The sequence below is a fragment of the Lissotriton vulgaris genome, chromosome 6, assembly GCF_964263255.1.
Source record: "Lissotriton vulgaris chromosome 6, aLisVul1.2, whole genome shotgun sequence".
In the NCBI taxonomy this organism is placed as follows: Eukaryota; Metazoa; Chordata; class Amphibia; order Caudata; family Salamandridae; genus Lissotriton; species Lissotriton vulgaris.
The window spans coordinates 1,444,208,265-1,444,233,148 of record NC_141694.1 but is presented as its reverse complement, the minus strand read 5'-3'; the positions used below and the strand labels follow the sequence as shown (position 1 = coordinate 1,444,233,148).

The 24,884-nt window shown below is 47.1% G+C and overlaps 1 protein-coding gene across 1 annotated transcript in view; it reads right to left on the bottom strand.

The window, feature by feature from the left end:
- MTHFD1L (methylenetetrahydrofolate dehydrogenase (NADP+ dependent) 1 like) overlaps nucleotides 1-24,884 on the bottom strand; it is an 884,753-nt gene that overhangs the window by 468,004 nt on the left and 391,865 nt on the right. The window contains exon 12 of the mRNA XM_086927571.1: nucleotides 10,716-10,827. Within this exon, the coding sequence (XP_086783697.1) occupies nucleotides 10,716-10,827 (112 nt within the window). The remainder of the gene's footprint in view (nucleotides 1-10,715; nucleotides 10,828-24,884) is intronic.

Here is a 24,884-nt window from a genome sequence, read left to right as displayed (position 1 = left end):
ACTCCGAATTTTCAACGCGCTGGATCTGCCTGAGAGGCAGCGGGCTTCCTCGCGACCAGGCATGGCCGCTTTTAATCCATCAAACAAAGAACGCCCATTTGAGGAGCCTCAGCGAAAAGTTTACAGCCTTTATTGCAGGAGTATGGCAGTGCAGCATAAACAGGGTGTCCCTCTAATTCTTTTCAAAAGCCCAACGCGTTTCGAACAGCGAGTGTTCTTGCTCACGGGCACAGGAAGCAGTTAATGGCAGCATTGATCGGGAACACACCTTGTTAAGTACACTACTGAAGTACACGGCTGAACCTTGAGAGGGACAGGAGCTGATTAGTGGAGGCATTTATATGTCGGTGAAGTAGTGCAAGGATGTACTACGCCCACTGTGGATTCAAGAACTTTCATGTTATTTGGGGCAGCTTTGCAAACTCACTCGAGCAATAATCAAAGCACTACGAATACCAGCAGGCTTCGCAGTCGGCTACGCCCACTGGGGCAGGTATTAAGAGGCAACCATGTGCTTTAGAAACCTGCTATCGCACGCCCTGAACAGCCCAGACCATGAAGAAGGTCAAGGACACGAAACGCGTCGGCAGGTGGCTGAATTTATTTGTTTGTGACATGCCTTGACACTGACTCAACGGCCTGCATTCAAGATGTGAAGCCATACTTTCCTGTGTAGGCCCTTCCGTTTGTTGGGTAACTTTTGTGTGTGTGTATATATATATATATATATATATATATATATATATATATATATATATATATATATATATATATATATATATATATATATATATATATTGTTTTCAAATTGTACATTCTTTAAAATGATGTGTCATCATTTTATAATGATTTGAGCACTATGCTTGTACTTGTTTTGTTGTGTAGGTGTGTTTTATTGAACACAAACACAAAGTGACTATTTATTCATGTATTGATTTTATGCCCATCGTTTGTTTTGTGCTTTTAACCCTTTTTCTATGGGGGATAGAGCCTTTTTTTCACTATATATTGTTACACCTACTTTGGGCGCGTCATGTGATCAAGCTCCGCCCGCGGTAGCGAAAAGCGTCGAGGAGAGCATTTGCTCTGCACTTTCTGCAATAAATTTTCCACTGCTTATATCTGATGGTGTGATGGTGTTTCACTTCTGAGCCTAATCCACGTAATTGAGAAGAGGTCTGCGCCTGCTGTGTTGCCGCTTCGAAAGCGGTCAGGAGTGCGGTTTTGATAGATATATATATATATATATATATATATATATATAAATAAATAAAATACATATTTAATACATACAAACATATATATTTATATTTTCCTCACACAAAAAACTCCAAAAGGTTACAGTGTTATCAGGGCCAGACTGGGAACCAAAACATGCCCTGGAAAACTGCTCGGCCGTCTGCTGGGTTGGGGGGCTGGTTTTGGACGATTTTGTTATAGGGGGCCGATATTGCAAGCCCTGCTAACAAAAACGGCACCCCATGGGCCCAAAACCGGCACCCACCCTGACAGCCCACCCAGGAACGCCCAGCGCCCGCTATGGCCAGTCCGGCCGAGTGACATTCTAATTAGGTGAAAACGTCAGTTACAATGTATCATGTTATATTCTAAAAAAAAACACTGAAATTCATCAGTTCTAATTATCTGAATTAACTAGAACCCGTGCCCTCGCCATGCACGCTGCTGTCATCAGTGCTGTAATTTCAGATATCATCAGGGATGTTATCAATGACGTCAGACCACATTTCATGAGTGACGTAATGTGAGGTCATAAGCAGTGCACAGCGAGGGCGCAAGCTATAGTTACCTAGAACCAGGCGCGCAACTCGCCTTTGGGCTCATGGGGCTTCAGCCTCCCCCCCCTGCCTCCCCCCTGCCTCCCCCCCGCCCCCCCCCCCCCCCCCCTCGTGTGTGCCAGCCCGGGCGGAGACATCTTCGTTGGCTGGCGAGCATCTATTTGCAGCCGCACCCGAGTACTTAACAGGTCTTTAAAAGATCATTTACTTGTAAATGAGGCTTTTTTGTGAGTTCACCCCTTCTTACAGCCACTCTGTCTATATTTTTCAGCCCCCCACCCCCCGAAATTTGGCTCTAGTTGCCCGCCTGCCTAGAACTGGTGAATTTCATCCATCCACCCCCAATCTGAGCCGGTGACCCTTCGGACAGCAGACAGTGCACACTTACAATTTTGGCTTGAATGCAGTTTATACTCAAACACATGGTGCATTTGTCTGTCCTCGCTGTGATTTATAAAGTGTTTCCCTACATGTCGGAAACCCTCCAAGTGTGTGTGTAGATCTGCTGCTTCCAGCTGAACTGTGATAAGGGCTTTAAAGCCTTTCACGGAACGCGATATGACCCGTGTGGCCATTGCATAATGGAAGAGGGGATAAGAGCTTGACATAATATTATGTTTTGCTTATCCCTGGGATTGTATTCCAGTCCTGAAAATGACCTCGTTATGTAATGCCGCTTAGATTCTTTATCAGGGAATGTGGAACCCATTTCTTCACAAAAACACACTCCTCCAGTGCATATGGAATTCATGCACAGACTGATGTGGGCTTCATTTAAGGTTCTTGGCTGAAATTACCTTCTGATTTTGTATGTGCCACAAATAACCCACATGAAGTGGGAGTTATCATTTAGAAAATTATTTGGACAAAAACATTTTTAGGGAGAGAACATGAGTCATTAACACCTCATTTGCGGGGGTTGAATGGAATATCATGAGATTTAAGATGTGGCCTTCTGTCAGGACACTTATTAGTGGAAAAATTAAAGAATTAAGATGTGATCAAGGCCGCTGAGACGACCGAAACTCATCTTGACTTGTGAAAGGGAAATAAAATAATGCTGACACCATAGTTGGTCCATGCTCGTGATTTCCGACCACCACGCAGCATTACGAGTGTCACAGGTAAGTTTATTATCCTTTTTACAGGTTTTCTTTGGCACAAATATATATATATATATATATCTATATATAAACAAGTTCTTAAACTGCACAATGTCTGCCCCCGAGGGAAGTAGGGTCGCAGACCAGTCTTCCCCCCGGGTTCTTCGCGCAATAGGTGGACAGACATGCTGGGGAGGGGGTCAAGGGGTTGGCCAGGGGGAGGGACTGGGGTGGGTATAAAGGTGCAGGAGGGGAGGTCTCAGCCTCTTCCTGCACCTTGGCATCACCGGGGAGGGTTAAAGAAAGTTAGTCCACCCTACAAGTTTTTAGGACAGGGGTTATGGGTGAGTGAGCGAGCCATTTTAGGACAAGTTGTGAGCATGTTTGGGGTTGGCAGTACTTTGGAGGGGTGGTGAGTCACATATGGGTGCATCCACTCCTCGGGTTATGGTGTGGGGGGTGGGGGGGGGAACAGGTGACTGATGGGGGGTGTGGGATGCATGAAAGAGACGGCAGAAAATTCCAAGATAGGATGTTGGAAAAAAGGTGAAAACAAGAATGGAGAGATGGAGGATGTCGCAGATTGAAACGAGAAGAGTGCAACAGGTTTGAGGATGGAGAGAGTGAATGAAGGGCTGGATGAAGGGGAAATGTTATAGGTAATGATGTTTTGGTTAAAGTTAATTGTTACAACCTTGTCCTAATAAAATGGCCTTTTATGCATCAAGTAACAGCGTGGAGTGTAATTATTGTGCGAAGTCTTGACTAGGTTCTGTACTTCTATTACCAATTGCTTTAGTATCAACATCATCGGCCAGGTCTGGTGGGGATTAAAGGGCACCCTTATCACAGTAGGGCACGAGCTTGCACGCTTCTATCGGGACCGATGGAGCATAGTACTATTTGGAGGCCGGCTTTTCTAAACAATGTACTTTCGTCATCTTGTAGGCCTCGTATGATGGACAACTACATTTCCCATCATCCTTAAAAAAAGGCGTCAGAGTGCACGCTCACGTCATGGGGAGCACCTGACCACAAATATTACCGCCAAACACCGGCTCCCCAGCATGCATAATACGGCGGTATGTGGACAGCATAGGCACAGGGGTTCGGCTTTACCCTCGATGATGTAAGTGTACTCAGAGCTTTAAATGGGATGAGAAAACTGGAGAGGCTCCCAAAGGGGTGTGGCTGATTTAATTCGGGTGTGGCTTAAAAAAAAAACGAAAAATCTGTGCTTAGCAAAGCGTGCCACCTGATTGGTATTTTGCAGTTTCTGTTGTGGCATCCAGATATATGATACAACAAGTAACATACCTACAAGCAGCCAGGACTATTAGCTTTGTCAATGGTTGTTAGTTGTATATGATAAATAAGCAGCAATATGGCTTTGTTGTATATAATATTAAAAATGCTTCCGTTCTGAAATGATGAGACTGTGAAAGAATCTATAATGAGTCTCTTTGAAGTTACATCAAAGGCTCTGATCAGTGGTACTACTGCAGAGTTGAGATTTTCTTTTTCACCCTGAGGGTGAGAGCAAAAATGGAGAGCCTGATAGGGACCCATCTCAGCCCCTGCTTTAAAGAACTGCCTGTGCTGAGCACCCGCAGGACCCAGCCCACTTAAAGCCCTGAGTATACTCCTGCTAAAGACAGGATGATCGCGTGAGCTGCTCCATAAGGTTCTGCACTAGCAAGTTCAAACAGTAAGTGATGGGGCTGTATGAATCACAGCACTCTGGGGGCTCCGGCAAACATCAGGGCTGTGATATTCCTGCATTCAAGCACATAGTTGGGGTCCATGTATAAGGGGTTGTGCAGGGCCTTGATTGGTACTTGCATGATATGGGTATATACTTCTCCATCTATTACAGGCATATTTACAAACCCTCAGCATTATCACATACACCATGTGATGAATTGAGCACTATATATGACTGTGCCTTACCACCATCTGATACAGCCTCACTAAGTACGCACTTTCAAAAGCTCCCTGGGTTTACTGCCAAAATACAAATTTGTATGTAGCACCCACTGGCCTCTGCCTATATATTTTTCCAGAATTAAAAGTGTATATGGTATGTTGAGGTCATTATCCTGATACAAAGGAGAAGTGGGGTATGGAGATGAGGTTTTATAAAATTGGATTTTCCCATTAATTCAGTAATCTGTCTCAACCATATGCTTTCAAATGCAATGGAGTGAGGCTGGATGACTATGCTAATTGATGAGGTTGTATGAGTTTTGAACGATAGCCAGACAAACAGGAATATAGGAGGCTAGCTTAGTATATGGTGCACGCTTTTGTAATAGTGATGCACTTTGCACTAATCAAGGCAACCCTTATGGTGATTTTAGTGGTCTTAGACAACCATAGAAAGCTCTCTAAATGGTAGCTGTGGAGAGCAGCCTTCAGGCTTATCCAGAAGGAGTGTTAGGCCGCTTGTTTTACCAGTTCTAATCAGATAGTGTAGGTTAAATGAAAAAGAACCACACTGTATATAGAAAAATGTGTCCATTTATTACACAACACTCACTAACACATTGGCATATCTCCTACCCGGAGATAAAAACACTAATACACAACAATACTTCAATTGCAATAGATAAATAGGCACAAAATACAGTGGTCTCCAAGAGGAGACCAAACCATATACTACAAAATATAGAATGCTAATTTCGACTGAAGTTGGGACTTGGACCAGGAGACTCAGAAGATGCAAGGAACCACCCAATTTAAGTACCCAGGAACCCCACGGAGGCTGTGTGCAAAGTGGAAACACAGCAGCTTGTCAAAAAGAAGTCAACTGGGAGTTCACGGTTGCAGCTTTCAAGAAGAAGGACCCTTCCCAGTGGACCCGGAAGAAACCCACTGGAAAACAGAAGGTTGTAGAGTCACCCCACCCATGGCTACCCCAGGAACTAGGATACTTACACTAGGGAAGCCGGGTGCATAGGTGCGAAGTGATGTCAGATAACGCCGTAGAACACAATGAAGCACTTCAGTAAAGATGCCGCTGGCGAAGACTGTGCAAGAGTCCGGTGGACTCCAAGGTTGGATTCTGGAAGAGAAGAGCTTGTAAGCAGAGAGGACAGTGTCTATGCCACTCGGATGTGACCAGGAGGCACGGAAGAGCAATGCCCACCGATGAAGGCGGTTCAAGAAAGTTGGCGGTGTCCTTGTTGCTGCAGCTGTGAGGCCCAGCCAATGCTGAGGAAGACCAGGAGCTGTACATAAGCTGTCCCATGTCAGAAGTTGAGAACCTGGGTGGGTGTCGGGGGAGAGCACCAACATGCCTTGGCAGCTGAATCAGCCGGGAAAGCGAAGGAGCAACTTTGGGACCAGCAAGGTCCGAGAGACTCACCACCAACAGGAGAGCCAGAGCAGGCCCCAAGCAAACAGGGGAGCCCACTGCAGCCGGAGAGCCTCAAGAGGAACCACAGGCCGAAGGCAAAGGAGTCGCAAGAGGACCTCGAGCAGCTCACCAAGAAGGAAGGCCCATGGTGCAGAGGATGCAGTGAATACGCTGTATTTTGCAGGAAGAGATGGTGGAGGCTGGAGCTTTTTGTAGCCCAAAGATCTCTGGAGAGCAGAGCCAACAAGCCTTAGCAACAGCAAATCGATGGGGTGCACAGGGGTTTGGTCCCAGAAGTTCCAACGAAGGACACTGGCCTCAAAATTGAATAGAGGACAGGTCAGGCCTTGAGGGAGTTGCAGAACCATCACCTGTTTGCTGAGTCTTTTAATGTCCATGGGACTTCAGGAGCAGCAGACTGGTCAGCTTTGTTGCGGTGCCCGTAGATGCAGAAGAGTGACTCCTTCACTCCAAGAGAGATTACTTTGGGTGTCCTAGATGCCCACAGGTCTGTTGAAGATCCTAGAAAAAGCACAGACACAGATGACGTAGAAGGCTCGCAGAACAGTGAGACCAGGAGCATCAGGAGACTTCCTTGATACAGTCTCAGTTCCAGGTGAAGTCTAGCGATGTCCAAGTGTCCAGACAGTCAAAGAGTGACGTGGTTTCAGGCTTGAGTATTGTCCCAAGGCGAATTTTAAGACCCACCTACAGGTAAGCCCTTAAATACCCGCAGGAAGGGGTTAGGACGACTCATGGGTCCCGCCCAGAGGAGGGGCTTGACAGAGGGGAGGATACTCTCATGTCCTTAGTCCAATTTCGCACCAGAGCGGGAGCCAAGGGTTCCCTGAACTGGTTCAAACTAAGTAGCTAAGAGGCCACCAAATGTGCCCTTCAAAGCAGTTTGGTGGTGCTGGCAAGCGCCCCAACCCAATACAGTAAGTCCTGTCTTGAGAGGTTATCACCTGTTCTACTTTCCCCTGCTCGAGCAGCAAGTGGGCAGAATCGTGTCTGTGGTCGGCAGCAGCACTAGCTTGCTGCCAGGCCCTGAAAGTCTATAACCTGGAGTACAGGGCGTACCTCAAGGGAGCCCCACCCAGTGCGTGGGAACATACGTCCAACACTGGAATCTTTGTTGTGGTATGATTCCAACATGTTTTATACCAAACAAGAACGGGTTCAGAGCAACCACTATATAGATAGACATCTCATAATGATTGATGTCCACTATATGTACTAAAAGGGCTGACCGCACTTACGAAGCCTGGAGAATCGACTTGGGGTTTGTAGGGTTGTCCTGCTCATGCAGGGGCACACAAACACTTATAACCAAGCACATTACCTTCAGGCCTAAAAGGCCTGCCAGAGGGTAACTTATAGGACTTAAGAGTAGTGACCTCAGATATAAGGAAAATTATATCTGTGGTGAGGGGTGCAAGTACTGACTCACACAGGTTGCAATGGCAGGCCTGTAGTTACAGTTTGAGGGATATGAAAACAAGTTACTTACCTATAACTTCAGTAATCCAGTATTGGTATCCTTCATAAATTCACATGCCTCATTCCCCGTTGCCGAGGTGGGAGTCCCACGGTATATAGAAAAAGTAGTGGCAAAAGTAAACTATAGTAGTAGGCCTAGGAGAAAGGCCTGAGGCCTAAACTGCAGTAGCCTATCCACCTTCTTATGCCTAAAGGACCAAGAACGTTGTCCCATCCAATCAGCTTACAGCACCCTATAGTAGTAGGCCTAAGAGAAAGGCCTGAGGCCTAAACTGCAGTAGCCTATCCACCTCCTTATGCCTAAAGGACCAAGAACTTTGTCCCATCCAATCAGCACCCTCTAGAACACTCTCTGCAGAGCCAGTGCTCCTCAGATTTTCACTGCACGTCGTGTGGGAGTCTCCCTGAGTCTCTACTCAGTTTTTTCTCTACTTCAGGACGTCTGACAAGAAGGCCTTGTTTAGACCTTGCAGAACATGCGACAAGAAAAGAGTCCGTGTTGATGATCAACATAAGGACTGTATTTATTGCCTCTATCCTAAGCATGAAAAATTGTAAGATCTGCCACACCTTCCCTTCTAAGACCTTAAGGGATAGGGTGGCCAAAGTCCTATTATGGCTCAAATCTTCTTCTGCTGATGGTGATGACAAAGCTTCAACCTCCAGTAAAAGAGCAAGATCACAAGACGGTTCTTCAAGTGAGGGCAGAAAACATGTCAAAACCTCCCACTCCACTTCTGGCTCTTCGCAGAGATCTCCATCTTCTTTCTCTGAAGCTTCAGCTCTCAAGAAATCTAAAGAGCATAAAACTGTGAGTAAAAGCTGCTCTGTCTCCTCAGCTTTTCCTATGACTACCATCTCTGTTACGTCTTCTGCCCCTTCGTCGACGGCGACAATTTCTACCACAGCTATCACCTCTCCTATCCTGTCAACTAGGATTTCCATTGTGGCGAAAAGAATCATCGTCGACGACAGCCTCGTCGTCGAAGTCTAAGCACTCGTCAACGAACGAACCGTCTACGAAGCCGCCACCATCGACGTCGCAGACCTCTACGGTGCCATCTCAGAATTTGGGTAAGTAATATGAGAACAGATATACACTTCTGCATGAACCAATGCACTGTGCGTGACATTTTAACTGCATCAAGATAAAAGTAGTCATATGCACCCACTATCACGATATTAATTTAGAGTGCAGTGCTCACAAGTGGGGTGTACTGCAGATGCTCTACACATATATATCCTCTTGTATAAATATGTTTTGATCAGATTAATGGAGGATTACATTGCCCTATTTTATATCTTTATTTTTAAGGTGGAAAAAACGAGTAATTTTTTGCTTCTTCTCTTTTTTTATATCCCAGTTTCCGGAAGCTTACATTGAACTTTTATCAGGTAGGAAAGCCTTAGGCCTCACCTTTCTTGCATGACTTAAATGCAATAGTTAGAAAGGGAGTCAGCAGCCCTGAAGAGGGCTGCGGCCCGGTATCGTCCACTTTTCAAGTTCGAAACATGTTGTAATATGTAATGTTAGTCTGACTCATCATTGTTAGATATAATCATAAACGTTAGGATTTTTTTTAGATCATATCAAGGGTACCCTGAAATAAAAGGAAACTTTGGTGCATACTCTTAGGTATTTTTAGATATCATCTGGTCCCCTGTATTGTCCTGTTTCAGAATATATCTAAGAACTCCCAGTTTTTGGTTGAGTCCACTGAAGTGGCACTGTTCTACTTCAGTTTGGGGGATCGCCTATGGTAAATTGTGGGTGAGGCGACTCCTCAAACATCTTGTCTGCAAGGTAGCATTATCTATGCTGATACTACAGAGAGCATCCATAAAGAAGTTACTTTAGGAGCTGGAGGCAAAAACAAGATATCTGTATTATCTGAACATAACTTGGTTACCTTTTGACAGCCGTTCAATGCTCTGTGCGTTTCCCTTCACAGAAAAGATAACCGCTCACACTAGAAAGCACCCTATTTTAGTTTATCTTCCTATGGATTTCACTATCCTCTTTATCCTTCGTTTCTTCAGAAGTCCCTTGCTTTGAAGGCAGGATGATTTGCAACTTTAAGTTATATTTTATGTATAACTGTTTTCAGGCTACTGGTGGTCCTTGTTCAATTAAAACATTGCTGTGTCTTCAGTTGAGTGATAGTCGCTTAATGAGGGCAGATCATACTGCTAAGGACTCCAAAGACACTGGAATGCCAGGAGTGGAGAGGAATTGGAGCTCAGAAGTACACTTACCAACCAGGCACCACAAGGACAGCATTGTCAAAGACATTCTCTGACCCACTAGAAGGCCAATGTAACTTAAGCAGGGACGATAAAGTTACACAATGTTTTCTTCTCATTCTGTCTACTGCCAGCAGATACCAAAAAATAGCTTTGAAAGAAATTAACATTCCGCCACTTCAGGTTGAGCTACAGAAATTCAACCGAACCACATTGTTCAAGGTGAAAAATTGGACTATGTACTTTTCCTTTTAGAGCTTTTCTGTATTACAGCTAGGAGATGATGCAGTCATGAAGATAACAAACCACACATCTTTTTCACTTTACAATGTAATGCCCAACTCCCTCAAGCTTCCCCACTACAAGTTGGCATTCTGGTGTTTACAGCAGTGTAAAGTTTACTACTGAATGTGCACTATCAACTCAGAATTGTAGGAGCATAACAAATTGCAACATAGTAGTTATTCCAACTTCAGCTTAATTATTTCTGAATTTGAGTTTTAGCATGAACACATGGTAACTTACAACACTACAAAATCATACAATGAGGTCTGCTGGTTGATGCAGTTAAAACTTGGTACACAAAATAAGTCAAACTGTTCTTAATACTGTACTCTCCTCTTGCGCCTGAGCGTAATTGGAGGATGTAGAAAGGATGTTCTCTACAAAAGTCAACTTCACACCATGCAGTGGCACACATGATCAGTAACTTACCAACAAACCCATCTTCTCCAACCAACTTCAGTGCAATCTTGTCAGCCAAAACTGATGAGTTCCCATGTGCAATGTTGGCAAAAGGTCCAGCATGAACAAAAACAGGAGTGCCCTAGGAGGTAGGAACAATGAGCATGTATTAAGGCAAGGCTGGGTACTAATGAGAAGAACAGGTTAATGCAAATGATATGAAGCAGAGCTGGTGGAATCCAGGCAGGTTGTGACAAACCCATTCCAGAGCCAAGAACTTTTAACAACATAGATTCTCAAGTAATAGCCTCCTTTATTGTGAAATGTTGATTTATAAACACGTTAGAAGCATTACCGTCCAATTAAATATAGTTTTTAACAGTATCACAAAAGCGTCAAAACACACACATTCCCCTCTTCTTCACACAATTACTGCATACCCATAATGGAGCCCCAGCTGGCCATCCTACTGAGAAGAATGAACTTTTATTCAAAAGGTGGTGAACAGTGCACTGATGAGGAGGATACAGATTATAGATTAATTGCAACCATGTTTCATGAAGTAGGATGCAGATCAGTGCTTCTCGGACGACCTGTACATTAACAGTATTAAATAAATGCTACGACCACATTACATGAAAAATGTCTGGCGGGGGGTTGTTGAAGATGCTCCCACTGTACGTGCAGGAGATAGGTGGGTACTCTGCTGCTGTTTGTGCTTGAAGCAGGGGCTGGTACAAATATGGGAAAAAGTAGGCTGATTTGCTTTATCTTTTGCAGATTCTGGGTGTCTCCGTTGCCAGAGCAATGATACTCATCACATACAACTTAAGACCTATTAGAATTGTGGAACATATTCTGAGCAAGTTAAACATATGTTACTGAAACAACCAAAGTACTCAAGGCTTAGGTACTTTGGAATAGTGCCCATGCTACTGGTCCCCACTTATCAGTCAAGAGATTTTTTGAATGCCATCAAAATATACCAACCAAAATATACCAACATATCCAAAATACAACCTTCTACGCATATTAGTAGAGGTATCTATAGTTAAAGAGGATTTTTTCTTTAGGAAAGGGAAAGACAAGTAAAACGAAATCTGGGTCAAGAAAAAAGGCTCAACAGTATTTAACAATAGGTACTAACTGCTGAGCACTTAGCAGGGATAAGCCATCCGGGAGGGGACAGGAACAATTAGCAGCTTTAGCTTAACTGCCTTACACCCTCCAGCCAGAAACTAGGTAAATTTGGAACTATGCTCAGGTTGCGTTACCGGCCGCGTACACAAGGCAATTATTTCACCCGCACCACGTACGTTATAACCTGGAAATCAACCACGCTCACTTCCTTGATAGCCTTTGCTTTTCACTCATCTCATGTGGATTATTATTTTCACTCCCAAGTGGTACGCATCTTGACATATGTCCCCGCGTAGTCTAACTGGTCCTCTGGTCTTCATAGTTTGGTCTTTTAACTGTGTTGGACATCTAATTTAAGCCCTCACTTACTATCTTACTTTATTTCTTTCCCACTTCCTTCCCCAATTTTGTGTACTTTCCTACGTCTTGAAATTAGTAAATTCAGGCAATTGTTTTCAGGCACCATATTCATAGAGTCCAGATGATGATCCTATAACACTTGTAAAGGCTTGAAACGCTGTGGACAAGTTGTCAACCTTATACACAGCAATGTGTATGTTTTATTATGTGTAAAGGTGACCTTCACAAATGTTTGTTTTACCATGATTACTCGATACAGATAACCACACGCTGCCTGAGCCTTTTTTGTTTTTGTTTTCCCTTTTGTTATGCGAGTTCAGGGATATACAGGCTTGTATCCCACTGTAATTAATTAATTTGTTTCATTTATTTAATTTATCTGCATATTAAACTGCCCTTTTCCGGCTGGATTGAGGCTAAAATATAAAATAAAATATAGTACCGATTGGGGCTATATTGATTTCTTCTTCACTTTTTGTTTACTCAGGGACCACTGTTTCCTATTAAAAGTTAGTTCCCAAGGTCCCTGTCCGCCCGTAAACTGGGTTCCCTTGTACTTGATAAACAAGGAGCTACTGATCATGCAGCTCGGAGCCCTAAGAGGGCCACAACACCTACTGCCACCACCCCCAGGCCCGCTACCCCCCCGCCCCCCAGTACCACAGAGGCAGTGCGCAGACAAAGACAGCGGACCTTCAGAATAGGCACCAGCCTCACAGACCTAGCACCATAGGATGTCATTGCCCACTACAGGCTCAAATGGACAACCATCCTCCGCATCTTGAACATCATAGCCCACAGGCTGACGGTACTAACACAGTGGACAACCAACATTCCTCCACAGACAAAGTTGCTGGCTATGCTGCATTTGTTGGCCTCTGGTACCTTCCAACCAACAACTACAAGAGTCGGAGGAGTAACACAGCCAGCCGGATCACAGTTCCTCACAACTGTCTTGGATGCAATCATCAGCTTGGTACCCTAGTACCTTCTCTTCCCCCACACTGCGCAGGAACAGATGGAGACCAAGCAAGGCTTCCATGCCCTAGCTGGCACCCTGCACGTGTTGGGGGAAATGGACTGCACGCATGTACTACTTGTGCCCCCTGCCGACACTGCACACTATTACCGCAACAGAAAGCACATGCATTCCATCTATGTGCAGGCATCAGTGGCCCACAGGGGACTCTTCACTAATGTCGTCGCCAACTACCCTGGCAGTGTGCATGATTCCTACATCTTCCGACAGTCTATCATTAACCGGCGCTTCCAGGATGTACCAAATGAACACACCACACACCCCAACTCCACAATCATGCAACTCACAACTCTGGGAATGCACACATTACAAACTCGCATACAACATGCCAAACAACATGCCCACCCACCAGACAGGACAGCACAACTTACTGTGGTAACGTGGGCTAGCCATGAACATGAGCCATCAATGGCATGGCGCCTCAGCCACACACTAGCAGAATGTTGGGATAAGTGGGAACCAGGCATCTGCAAAGGAGGCAAGTGACCCATGAATGAGAATGTACACAATGCCAAGTGTGGGGTGGATGTGGTGACCAGACTGCCGCATGCAGACCACAGACATATCTATGTCGACATACACTGCTGGTGTTTGGAATGTAGTGGACGGAACCATGTCACGCCAGCCAGTGGGGAAGATCGCGGAAATGTAGCTTGTTACTTCCTCCCCTGTAAGCGTGAGCGGAGTGGGCTGGCCCGGCGTATGCCAGGCCAGCGTAGGGGGTGAATAAAAAGCATGTAGCTCTTGGCGTGGTTCTCTTCCAGAGTGCACAACTTGTTTGCCAGGGCGGCGGATTTAACCCGCCACGAGGCAGATGCTGTGTGCGGTGTTGCCTGCGATCCTGTGTGCCTGCTGCACTCCAGGCCACTGGTCCCCCGAACCAGTCTTGGCCGCCCCTGCGCACCCTCGCCTCACTGCTCACCTGCCAACACTGGCATGTGTCAAAGAGGGCCCACCACGTGCTGGTGCAAGCTCCAAGTCTGAGGCGCGTGACCATGGCAGCCTCCTCATACCATCACGGCCTCCGAGACACAGGCTAGCAGTACTCCTTTCTCGTTGACGTACTCCATCTCTGCCTCCGGCCAATACTAAGATCAAGTAGGTCACACATTTGGAACGGAGTCTTGATATCCTGAAAGCAGAGTTCATATGTTCATGGGACATTTGATATCACTGTATTGATATCACTGTACTCCCTCCGATGTGGTGCCACCAACTCTGTGCCTAGCATTCCCACCACATGTTTCTGTGGTCACACATTTAGAACGGGGTCTTGATATCCTGAAAGCAGAGTTCATATGTTCATGGGACATTTGATATCACTGTATTGATATCACTGTACTCCCTCCGATGTGGTGCCACCAACTCTGTGCCTAGCATTCCCACCACATGTTTCTGTGGTCCCTTGCTGACTACTGCCTTTGGTCCACACTGAGGTCCAGTAGGTCACACATTTGGAACGGAGTCTTGATTTCTCAATGACAGAGTTCATATCATTGCACACAAGGAGAGGTGTAAGAGGAAAACAGGTTTCAGTCCAGAGGAAAAAGGATCCTTGTTAAGGAGGTGATCAAACACTACCAACAACTGCTCTGGTGTCACTAACGCTGTGCATCGCAAGCGAACACGTGGCTTTGTGTCCCTGCTGTCCGCTGCCTATGGCCTATGCTGCGGTGGAGTAGGTCACACATTTGGAACGGAGTCTTGATTTATTTATGGCAAAGTTTATATCATTGTACAGGCCTCAACGCAGACTGCATACCCTTTCAGCTCCATTGTACTAAATCTGTTCCCCGACATTCATGGACACTCACTGGTTGAACTTTGGTAGCGTCTGAGTACATGGCCAGGGGGTAGTCAACATCATGTAGCTGATACTGACTTGTTGATGAGTCTGAAGCATTCATCTCCTCCATATTGCCTGTTTCTGCTTGTTTCTGCCCTCTGCATCATGCCCTGGAAGAACACCTTCCATTGTCCCCGCAACCCTCAACGACATTCACCTTGGACATAGACGAGGACCCGCTCAGCTCGGGTGGCCCTCCCTCAGTGCACCGCAAGTCACCGTCCCTTGGCGGTGTGCCTGTGCCGGCCGCAGTGCATCCAGGGCCACTAACTCTGTGCAGCTCAAGTAATGGACCCTTGCTGTTTGAACTTTGAACTTCTTATTGTCTGATCACTGATGTAGATGTCACACAAACAACTCCTTGAGAGCTGTCACACTCACCCCACACCCATCCAGTACAGGCGTCACTGGACATGTGACCGTGGCAATAAAAGGGCTCGGGCGCACGTGCTCGTAGCCAGTCCCACAAACTAAGTGTTTCTGTGTGGTCAGTATGTATGCATGAGGGCCCCGGGCCCTACCACATTACTTTGTGCTGTGCACAGCGAACACAACCATATCACCTCAGGCAGTGTGTAGATCAATCAATCAAGGAATTTGTAGAGCGCGCTACTCACCCGTTAGGGTCTCAAGGCGCTAGGAGGGGGAGGGTTGCTACTGACATGGGCTGTGTAGCTGTATCGTACCGCCCTGTGATGGTAAGCAGAGTGTACTTGCGAACAACAGTCCAGCGTTTGAGTGTGGTTCATATACCCGGGGCTCTGGGCGTGGTTAAGTGTTGGTCTTGCCAAGGCGGTAGCTAATGCTTGTGTCTCTCTTGCAGTGTCGGCTCCACCCGTCCCGCAATGGATAATGATGCAATGTAGCATGCCCCCGTAGTGCGGGCTCGGTCAAAGGGGTGAATGAGGGAGCGCAAGCCCGATCGGGTTACGGGTTCATAGATACCAACTGTTGTGTGTGTCACTATTACCGCAGCATAAGCCAAAGATCTATCCTAAACCACATGAAGAGTGCAGCCAGCCATGAACTTCACATCTGAGTCCGCCCTATCCTTACCATATGCCTACATACACATGGCCGTCCACCTTCAGCCCACGACATCACTGTGTCATTGTCAGGCTTTTAGACATGCGCAGACAGGCATGACAATGGTGTGCAAGTGATGCAACCGCGCTACGTACACTAGTAAATAGGCCCGAGTGATGGTGGAGCAGCAATGAGGCTACATAATACACATTGATGCAGCTCATTTGCTACAAGCAGTACATGTCAAACATGAATCACTAAGTCACACATCACACACCAATAAACCAGTGAACCTGCCAACACGTCATGCATGACCAACTATTGACTCCTGTCTCTCTGCACTGTCATAGGTGATCAAGGATATGCACTCTGCACTTGGATGAGGACACCCCTCCGAGCCCTGAACACACAGACCCAGAGGTAGTACAATGCTGCCCACAAACGCACCAGGGGCATTGTGGAATGCACATTTGGCATGTTGAAGTCAAGTTTCAGGTGCCTGGACATCACAGAAGGAAGGCTCCTGTGCAACCCAGACATCGTGTGCAAGATGATCGCTGCACAACATATGTGTACACACCAATGCCCCATGGATACAAGTGCCAGATGCACTGGACGAGGCAGTTGTACCACACCCCACTGCAGCCGCAGCAGGAATACCCCGTAGGAACACCATCATTGACAATTTCTTCACATGAGCACGTCACATTGTGACAGTCCTTAGCAATCATGGGACTGTACAAAATGACCACAGGCACAGCATGTGCATATAAATGCATTCCAAGACACATTCCTTGCATGCATATCACTCATCTGTCCAAGCACATCACTCAGACGAGTGCAAGTGCAACATTTAGTGCTAGCAATTTCAGGATTTGAAAATAGATGGTGGGTGTGCCACCTCTGTACAGAGAGGCTGTTAGGGTGTCACGTATTCCAAATACCAGTTCTGTGTGTCACATAGAGAGTACGGAATCCCACTCTTCTGCGTTTCACGTGTCGCATTACATATAGGCTATCATTTGTGACCTACAAGTGACAACAGGGCTTCTTTTGGGGTCAAATTTGTACCACCATGATGCAGGGATGCACCCAGTGACTCAAGTCCCACAACATGAGCAACATGCACGTAAGGGGGAGTCACTGCCCCTACATTCGTCCATGCTTTCATACTTGATTGATCATAGACATGTCACGTCTGTGAGCAGGAGGTGTTGATTGTCCCTCTGCAATGTGAATGGGAGATGCGGTTTCACAGTGTATTCCAGGTATGTTTACGCATTGGCGCAGTTTACATACAGACTGCATGTCAATGTGCATTGTGACTGTGAGGAGGTGCCTATTTGATGCAGGACAATGGACATGTGTTCTACATCACGGATGTGAGGTTGTACTCGTACATTGTCATCTCAGTTTTTTTTCTCTGCTTTTATGATGCATTTTCCCGCAGGACGTGTGGGAATTGCAGGCCTGTCGCTGGTTATCGCTGATTTTTGTCTCGCGGTTTGGGATATCGCTGCTTTTTCCGCATTCGTGTTTCGCATTTTTATGGCGTTGCGTTGATTTTTACGCTGTCATTTGGCACGTTATCGTGAGACTATTGCATGGTACTGCCGTGGTGAGTATACAACGTTAACACAGCGTTATTTTCCAGCGATAGACTGCGCTGTGAAGAGTTGCATTAAGCTAATTTTGCGACAATTATCACACGTCCTTGAGAATATCCCCCTGTATGTTAAAGATTGGCTCAGCCAATTAAAGTGCGGACACTAGCTGTGAATACCTGCAGTTTTTACTCGGTCTGGTTCTTAAACGAGAATGCCTAGATGACCGGCGTTAAAGCCCTGACTGCTGTCTGAATGAGAAAATACAGCAAAAAAACAGGGCTCATTCGGCCACTCTCAGGCCTGTGGGCCTCAGTACCTGCTGCACCAATGACAGCAACGCCCCTAAGTACCTTTTCCCTCCTTATGCACCTTGGTCTCCTGTCCGTGATTGCGAACCGGGGTATTAACCGAGATAAGGCAAGAAACATTCATAATTATTCGGTGCACGTAAACAGGGTACTGATACAATGAGAGAGTTGAAACCCACTGAAAACATCAGAAGCTTGATAGTTAGGCGATATTTCACATTCTCAGAGGACATACTTCGTCAGACATTCCCTTAGTTATGAGGTTAGACCACATTCGTTACGGGGATTTTGTTTTCATGTTTGTATTCATTCTAAATCAATTATCCCAAGATGCAACCGTAGTGATTTAATCAGGCACGTGGTTTATTATGTCGAAGCAGGCTTGTTCATGAGATAATCAACGAGGGTGGTACAGGGCCACGGACCCGTCTGCAGGCTCCCTTGTGTCAGGCGCCTGGTTCCAGCTGTACAAACACAGGCCCCGTCTTCATCAAAGCCCTGGCAAGCACGTGTGCGCGCGGCGGCAGAGAAGAACCCACACACAAGGACAGTTATCACGTGCCTGCAAATAGCGCTTCGCAACGAGGAACAGAGGTGAACCGCCAAACAAAAGCAGGAATGAGGGAAATATGAAACAGAAACCCCGTCCGCGTATGATTCTGATTAGCAACAGCTCGCCGAGATTGCTGGGACCCTTGGTGAGCCCTTGCCGGAGGAATCCCAAAAAATAATATTACAATAAGGGGCCAATAATGCAGTATTCCAAAATTAAACAAACCCGTGCAGGGGAAGTGTTAAGCTCGACAGAATTGACGAAGGAAAAAAATAATAAACGGGACTATTGGCTGCACCACAAATACACACATGCGCTTCCCCTGCATGGCAAATAAAAATACAGTCTTCGGAAATGTCATGTGATTGGATAATTTACATTAACAATGGATCACAAAACAAACGTATACAAAGGAAAGCAAACAGACTGTTTAATAGGTTAACAGCAGGCACTGGAGATAATGGTATCAGGGCAGACCACCTCTCACCACAGAGTGCAGACCTGAGAGGTAAACACATTCGCATGGGAAGTCAAGTTATTCCTTTCACTATTACACAAGGCAGGTGCTTCGGAGTAAAGGCGAGAACCATAGGAGTGCGGAGGAAGCTCGGCAGTAGACCAGAATCATTGCACCGTAACTTTTTTTTTCTTGACCTCAATTCTTTATTAAAGTTTTTTTCAAAATTACATGAACAATGATGTTTGTTAAGCGCGACTACTCACCCGTAAGGGTCTCAAAGTGTTGGGGGGTCGCAGGTTCCAGTCCATCAAGGAGGGGGTCTGCCAAAGTGCCAGGTTTTGAGGTTCCTTGCGAAGATGGGGAGCAATGTGGTCTGTCTGAGGTGGAGCGGAAGGTCGTTGCTGGCTTTGGCCAAGCTGAGGGAGAAGGAGCGGCCTCCCGATCTGGTCTTTTTGGTGCGGGGACCACGGCGTAGGAGAGCTGGGCTGATTGTAGGGTCCTTTGGGGTGCATGGAATTTGAATCGGCTGTTCAGGTATGCTGGTCCGGTGTTGTGGAGGGCCTTGTGAGCGGGGGTTAGCATTCTGAAGGCGAGTCTAGCTTCGATGGGGAGCCAGTGGAGGCTGCGCAGGTGCTGGGAGATGTGGCAGTGTCTTGGCAGGTTGAGGACCAGTCTTGTGGCGGCGTTTTGTATGTTCTGTAGCTTGTGGGTGAGGTTTTGGTTTATTCCGGCATAGAGTGCGTTGGAGTAGTCGAGCCTTCTGGTGACCAGAGCGTGAGTGACGGTCTTTCTGTGTTCGAGGGGGATCCATTTGAAGGTCTTACGTAGGAGGCGAAGGGTGTGGAAGCAGGAGGACGAGACAGAGTTGATCTGTCGGTCCATTTTGAGCTCTGAGTCCAGGATGATGCCCAGGTTGCGTGTGTGGTCCGTGGGCGAGCTTCCGAGGGCGGGGGCCACCAGGTGTCGTTCCAGGCCTCGGGGTTTGGGCCCATGATGAGTACTTGTGTTTTGTTGGCGTTTAGTTGTAGGCAGCTGTTTTTCATTTAATCGGCGACAGCTTCCATGCCTTCTCGAAAGTTGAGTCTGTCGGTGCTGAGTTCATTGGATAGGGAGAGGATGAGTTGGGTGTCGTCTACGTATGACACAATGTTGAGTCCATAGGTTCTGATGATGGGGGCGAGCGGAGCCATGTAGACGTTGAATAGCATAGGGCTGAGGGAGGACCACTGGTGGTACGGTCTGAGAGGAAAGTGGGGGAAGTCTGACCCGCTGCGTTCTGCCGGAGAGGAAGGAGCGGCTCCAGTCGAGGGCTTCGTCTTGGATCCCTGCGTCGTGGAGTCTGCGGATTAGGGTGCGTGAGAGTCTGTCGAAAGCCGCAGAGAGGCCGAGAAGGATGAGAGCTGCTGTTTCTCCTTTGTCCAGTAAGGTACAGATGTCGTTTGTTACGGCGACGAGGTCAGTTTCCGTACTGTGTTTTTTCTAAAGCTGGATTGGGAGGAGTCAAGGATGTTGTGCTCTTCGATGAATGTGGAGTGTTGGCTGTTGATGGCTTTCCTCAATGTTTTTCGCTGGGAACGAGAGCAGGGAGATCGGTCTGTAGTTTTTGAGATCGGTGGGGTTCACCAAGGGTTTCTTCAGGAGCCGGTTGATCTCAGCTTGTTTGAAGTCGTCAGGGAATGAGGCGGTTGCCAGGGAGCGGTTGATGGTGTGGCAGATCATGGGTGCGATGGTGTCGGTGACTCTGTTGAAAATGTAGTGGGGATAGGGGTCCGTGGGGGCCCGGAGTGGATTGACTTAGTCTTCAGTGTGTCTTCGCTGGTGAGGGCTGTCCAGTTGTTGATGGCTGGCTTCAGGGTGTCGGGTGGTTGGAGAGGGTTCAGTTTGTTGGTTATCTTCGTCGAAGTGGTCGTAAATGCTCTTGGTTTTGTGGTGGAAAAAGGTGCAGAGTTTGTCGCAGAGGTCTTGTGAGGGAGGGATGTCGGTGGACTCGATGGTGGGTTGGGCAAACTTCTTGATGCTGTTGAAGAGTTCTCTGCTGTTGTGTGCATGAGTGGAGATTCTGTATTCAATCGCTTTTTTCCTCGTTTTTCTGATGAGTTGGTGGTTGCTCTGAAGTGGTTGTGAGCTTCTGTGGATTTGGTGTTCCTCCAGGCCTTTTCAAGGCGGCGGCAAGTGCCTCTGGACTCTCGAATTTCGGTAGTGAACCATCTAGCTTTCTTGGCGTGGGTGTTGTTTTTCTTGAGGGGGGCTATGGTGTTGGCGCTGTCGGAGATCTATCTGTGCAGGGTTCGGGCTGCGGTGTTGGGGTCGTCGGTTTCCGTGATGGTTGGGGTGGAGTTGCTGAGTGATGATGTTAGCTGGTCGTCGGTGATTCTGGTCCAGTTTCTTCGTGGGAGCAGGTGCTGGTGTCTGTGGATGGTGGGTGTTCTGAAGGTGAAGTGGACACATCAATGGTTAGTCCATGAGAGTTTGGTGGTGTGGCTGAAGGCGTTGGAGTTTCCTGCTATGAAGAGGGGTTTGACGGTGTGTCCTGCTTTGTGCGTGGGCTTGGTCACGATCTAGCAGAGTCCAATGTTGTGGAGGTTGTCCAGGAGGGTTGGGGTGCTAGGGTCCAGGTGGTGGTCGAGGTGGAAGTTAAGGTCTCCCACTAGGGTGAAGTTGGTGGATGCGATGGCATGCGGGGAGATGTCTGTGCTGGAGTCTGCGGGGTCCAGGGGGTCGGTAGATGAGGGTTCCTTGGAGGGTGGAGGTAGGGCTGGCCAGTATCTTGAAGTGAAGGTGATCCATCAGGTCTGTGGGCTCATCGGGGAGTGTGCTCAGGCGGAGGGTGGATTTGTGGATGAGGGCAATTTCTCCTCCCGGGAGGGTGGGGCGGTCCTTCCTGGAGATCTTGTATCCTTGGGGAATGGTGATGGCGATGTCCGGTCCCAAGGTGGTGTTGGTCCAGGTTTCGGTAAAGAATGCTAGGTACGGGGTGGTGCTGTCGAGGAGGTCCCAGATTTCGGTGGCGTGTTTGTGGAAGAATCGGACGTTGAGGAGGATGCATTGCAGGGTCTTCGGTTTGGTTGTGTTCTTGCAGGCGGGTTGAGCTGGGTCCGTGGTTTTGGAGGTGCTGCAGGTGTGCCGGCAGCGGTGACAGCTGAAGGGTCTCTGGGTGTCGGCTGGTGATGTTCGCTTGCAGTTGTTGTTGCGGCCTGGGTTGAGAGCGTGGAGTGACGCTGGGTCGTAGCGGTGGCAGTGCAGAGATCCAAGGTTCCTGGTGCTGGTCGCAGTCGGGTCGCGGACGGGCGCAGATGGGCTTGCCTTTGGCGCGGCCGCCATCAAGTAGGGGTCGGGAGGGCTGGAAAGCTGGGAGCCGCAAGCAGGGAGGGGAGCTGGATTGGGCCAGTCGCACTGGTCTTGCTGGGGGGAGGGGCCGCAGGGCAGCAGATGCAGGGAAAAACTGGCTGAAAAAGGAAAAAGGCAAAAAGAGAGAGAAAAGTGCAAATAAGGCAGCAAAAGTGCAAGAAAGAGTGGAGGAAAGACACAGAGGACACAGAAAGAGTGAAAGGGGGAGATTGAGATGAGGGTAAAAAACGTGTGAAAAACGGAGTAAACACACAGGAGAGTGAAGTGGGGAGCTTGAAATGAGGGAAAACAACAGAAAATGGAGGAAAGACCAGAAGGAGAGTGAAGGGGGGAGATAGAAGTAAGGAAAAAAATGAGTGAAAAAGGAGAGAAAAAGTGGAGCAAGAGAATGGAAACAGAGGTCCACTGGACCACCAGGGATGAGGCGCAGGTGAAACCTGTGGGTGGAGGAGGGCCTCGAACACCAACACTCGAGAGTGCAGGGGCTCAGGGGAAGGCCTCACTTAATGGTGGAGTTGCGAGGGAGGGAGAGCAATTTCACTAACAATAAGTCAGTGGTCTTGCTCGCCTGTCCCCCCAGCGGCGGTCGTTAAGTAGGGGTCGGGGAGGGCTGGATAGCTGGGAGGCGGGAGCAGGGAGGGGAGCTGGATTGGGCCAGTCGCACTGGTCGTGCTGGGGGGGGGGCACGGGGGAAGCAGCGGGGGGAAAAACGGGTTGAAAAAGGAAAAAGGCAAAAGGAGAGAGAAAAGTGCAAATAAGGCAGCAAAAGTGCAAGAAAGAGTGGAGGAAAGACAGAGCATACAGAAATAGAGTGAAGGGGGAGCTTGAAATGAGGGGAAAACGACAGAAAATGGAGGAAAGTCCCAGAAGGAGAGTGAAGGGGGGAGATAGAAGTGAGTGAAAAAACAAGTGAAAAAGGAGAGAAAAAGCAGAGAGAGAATGGAGACAGAGGTCCACTGGACCACCAGGGATAAGGCGCAGGTGAAACCTGCGGACGGAGGAGGGCCTCTAACACCAACACTCGAGAGTGCAGGAGCTCGGGGGAGGCCTCGCGCCTAATGGTGGAGCTACGAGGGAGGGAGAGCAATTTCACTGACAAGGAGTAAGTGGTCTTGCTCATATAAACTAAAAAAACTGTCATTTATACATTAGAAGATATGAGTAGAATAAAGTAAAGCAAAATAAATACAAAATAGCACCAGTTTCACAGTTGCATACATAGACAAATGAAAATGAATGACATAACAAAATAAGTATTATTACAGAAATTAAAAATCATGCATTCAAAAAGTAAAGAGAAAAAAAGGAAATGTGTAAACCTATTAACTGCAAATGTACAAAATATAATCCAAGTCATCGTGAATTAAGAAAAGGAACCCAAATATGGTTAAAATAACCACATGGCCAATTAATTTATAAATCATTTTCTCAAAGTTAGCCACATCAAACATATCTTCAAGTCAGGTGTGAAGCGTTGGAATGTAATCAAACTAGATTCTAGGGACAATGATCATTTAAGGTACTGGAAAGACATCAAGAAGGAACTCTGTTGAAATCCAGAGAATCTCTGGAAATGGCGAGGGCTTCCATCAGGATCTAGAGTAAGGGTCTCTGCACATAAGTGCCAGTGATTCCACCTATGAACAGCGAAAGCACAGCAGGTCAGAGAACAAAGACCACTCTCCCTGGGGGATCCACACACCCGGCTGGAGCTGGGACAGCTTCCAAGGCAGTGAGCGGGTGTGGGCAAGGAAGGGGTCTTGTGTCTGCTGCACCCAAGAGAGGACTGCACAGACGGCACTACTGGGCGAAGGCCTTTGGGACAGTAGAGACCTACATCCTTTTTAAAGAAGTCACCCAAGGAGCAGGAGTAGGAACGGTTCTACCTGCCATGCACACAAGCCTGCACAGGTGCAATGGCTGAAAGTGCTGAATTCTCATGTGGAAGGGTGAAATGTGGGCATTCAAGCAACTGAGGCAGGCGAAAGAGGTCAGAACAGAAGACAGCAAGAATAATTCATCCATGTGGAGGCAAAAGTCATATTGTCATTCCACCAAGAATAAGTGTCAACTACAGAACAAGTGGTATTTATTCTGGGATAAAAGCCTGCAACAAAATGTTCTGAAATGCGTTTTGGAAAAAAATGGAGAGCTAACTCACAGACCTGAAGCCTAATTTCTGGCTAATTGTTTTAATTATTCACAGCTCTTCACATGGCACTTAATGGAGTTATTATATTGTTTAACGTTATCCAAGTAGGACTAAAAATGGTCAGACCATTACGTTATTATAGCTGACATCCGACATGGCAATGTGTGCTGGCACAGCCAGCAGCAGGCCTGAAAGGCATGTCACTGAGCACAATTAAAGCTGCAGTTTAAACAAGGGGAAGGAACTGGCTTTTCCTTCTTCTATGTTTTTCTTAAAGTAAAGGTATGACCCGAAAATCCATGTTCGTGACAACATGTTTTTTTCCAATTGCAGGAATGATAATATAGCTGCATGTTTCTG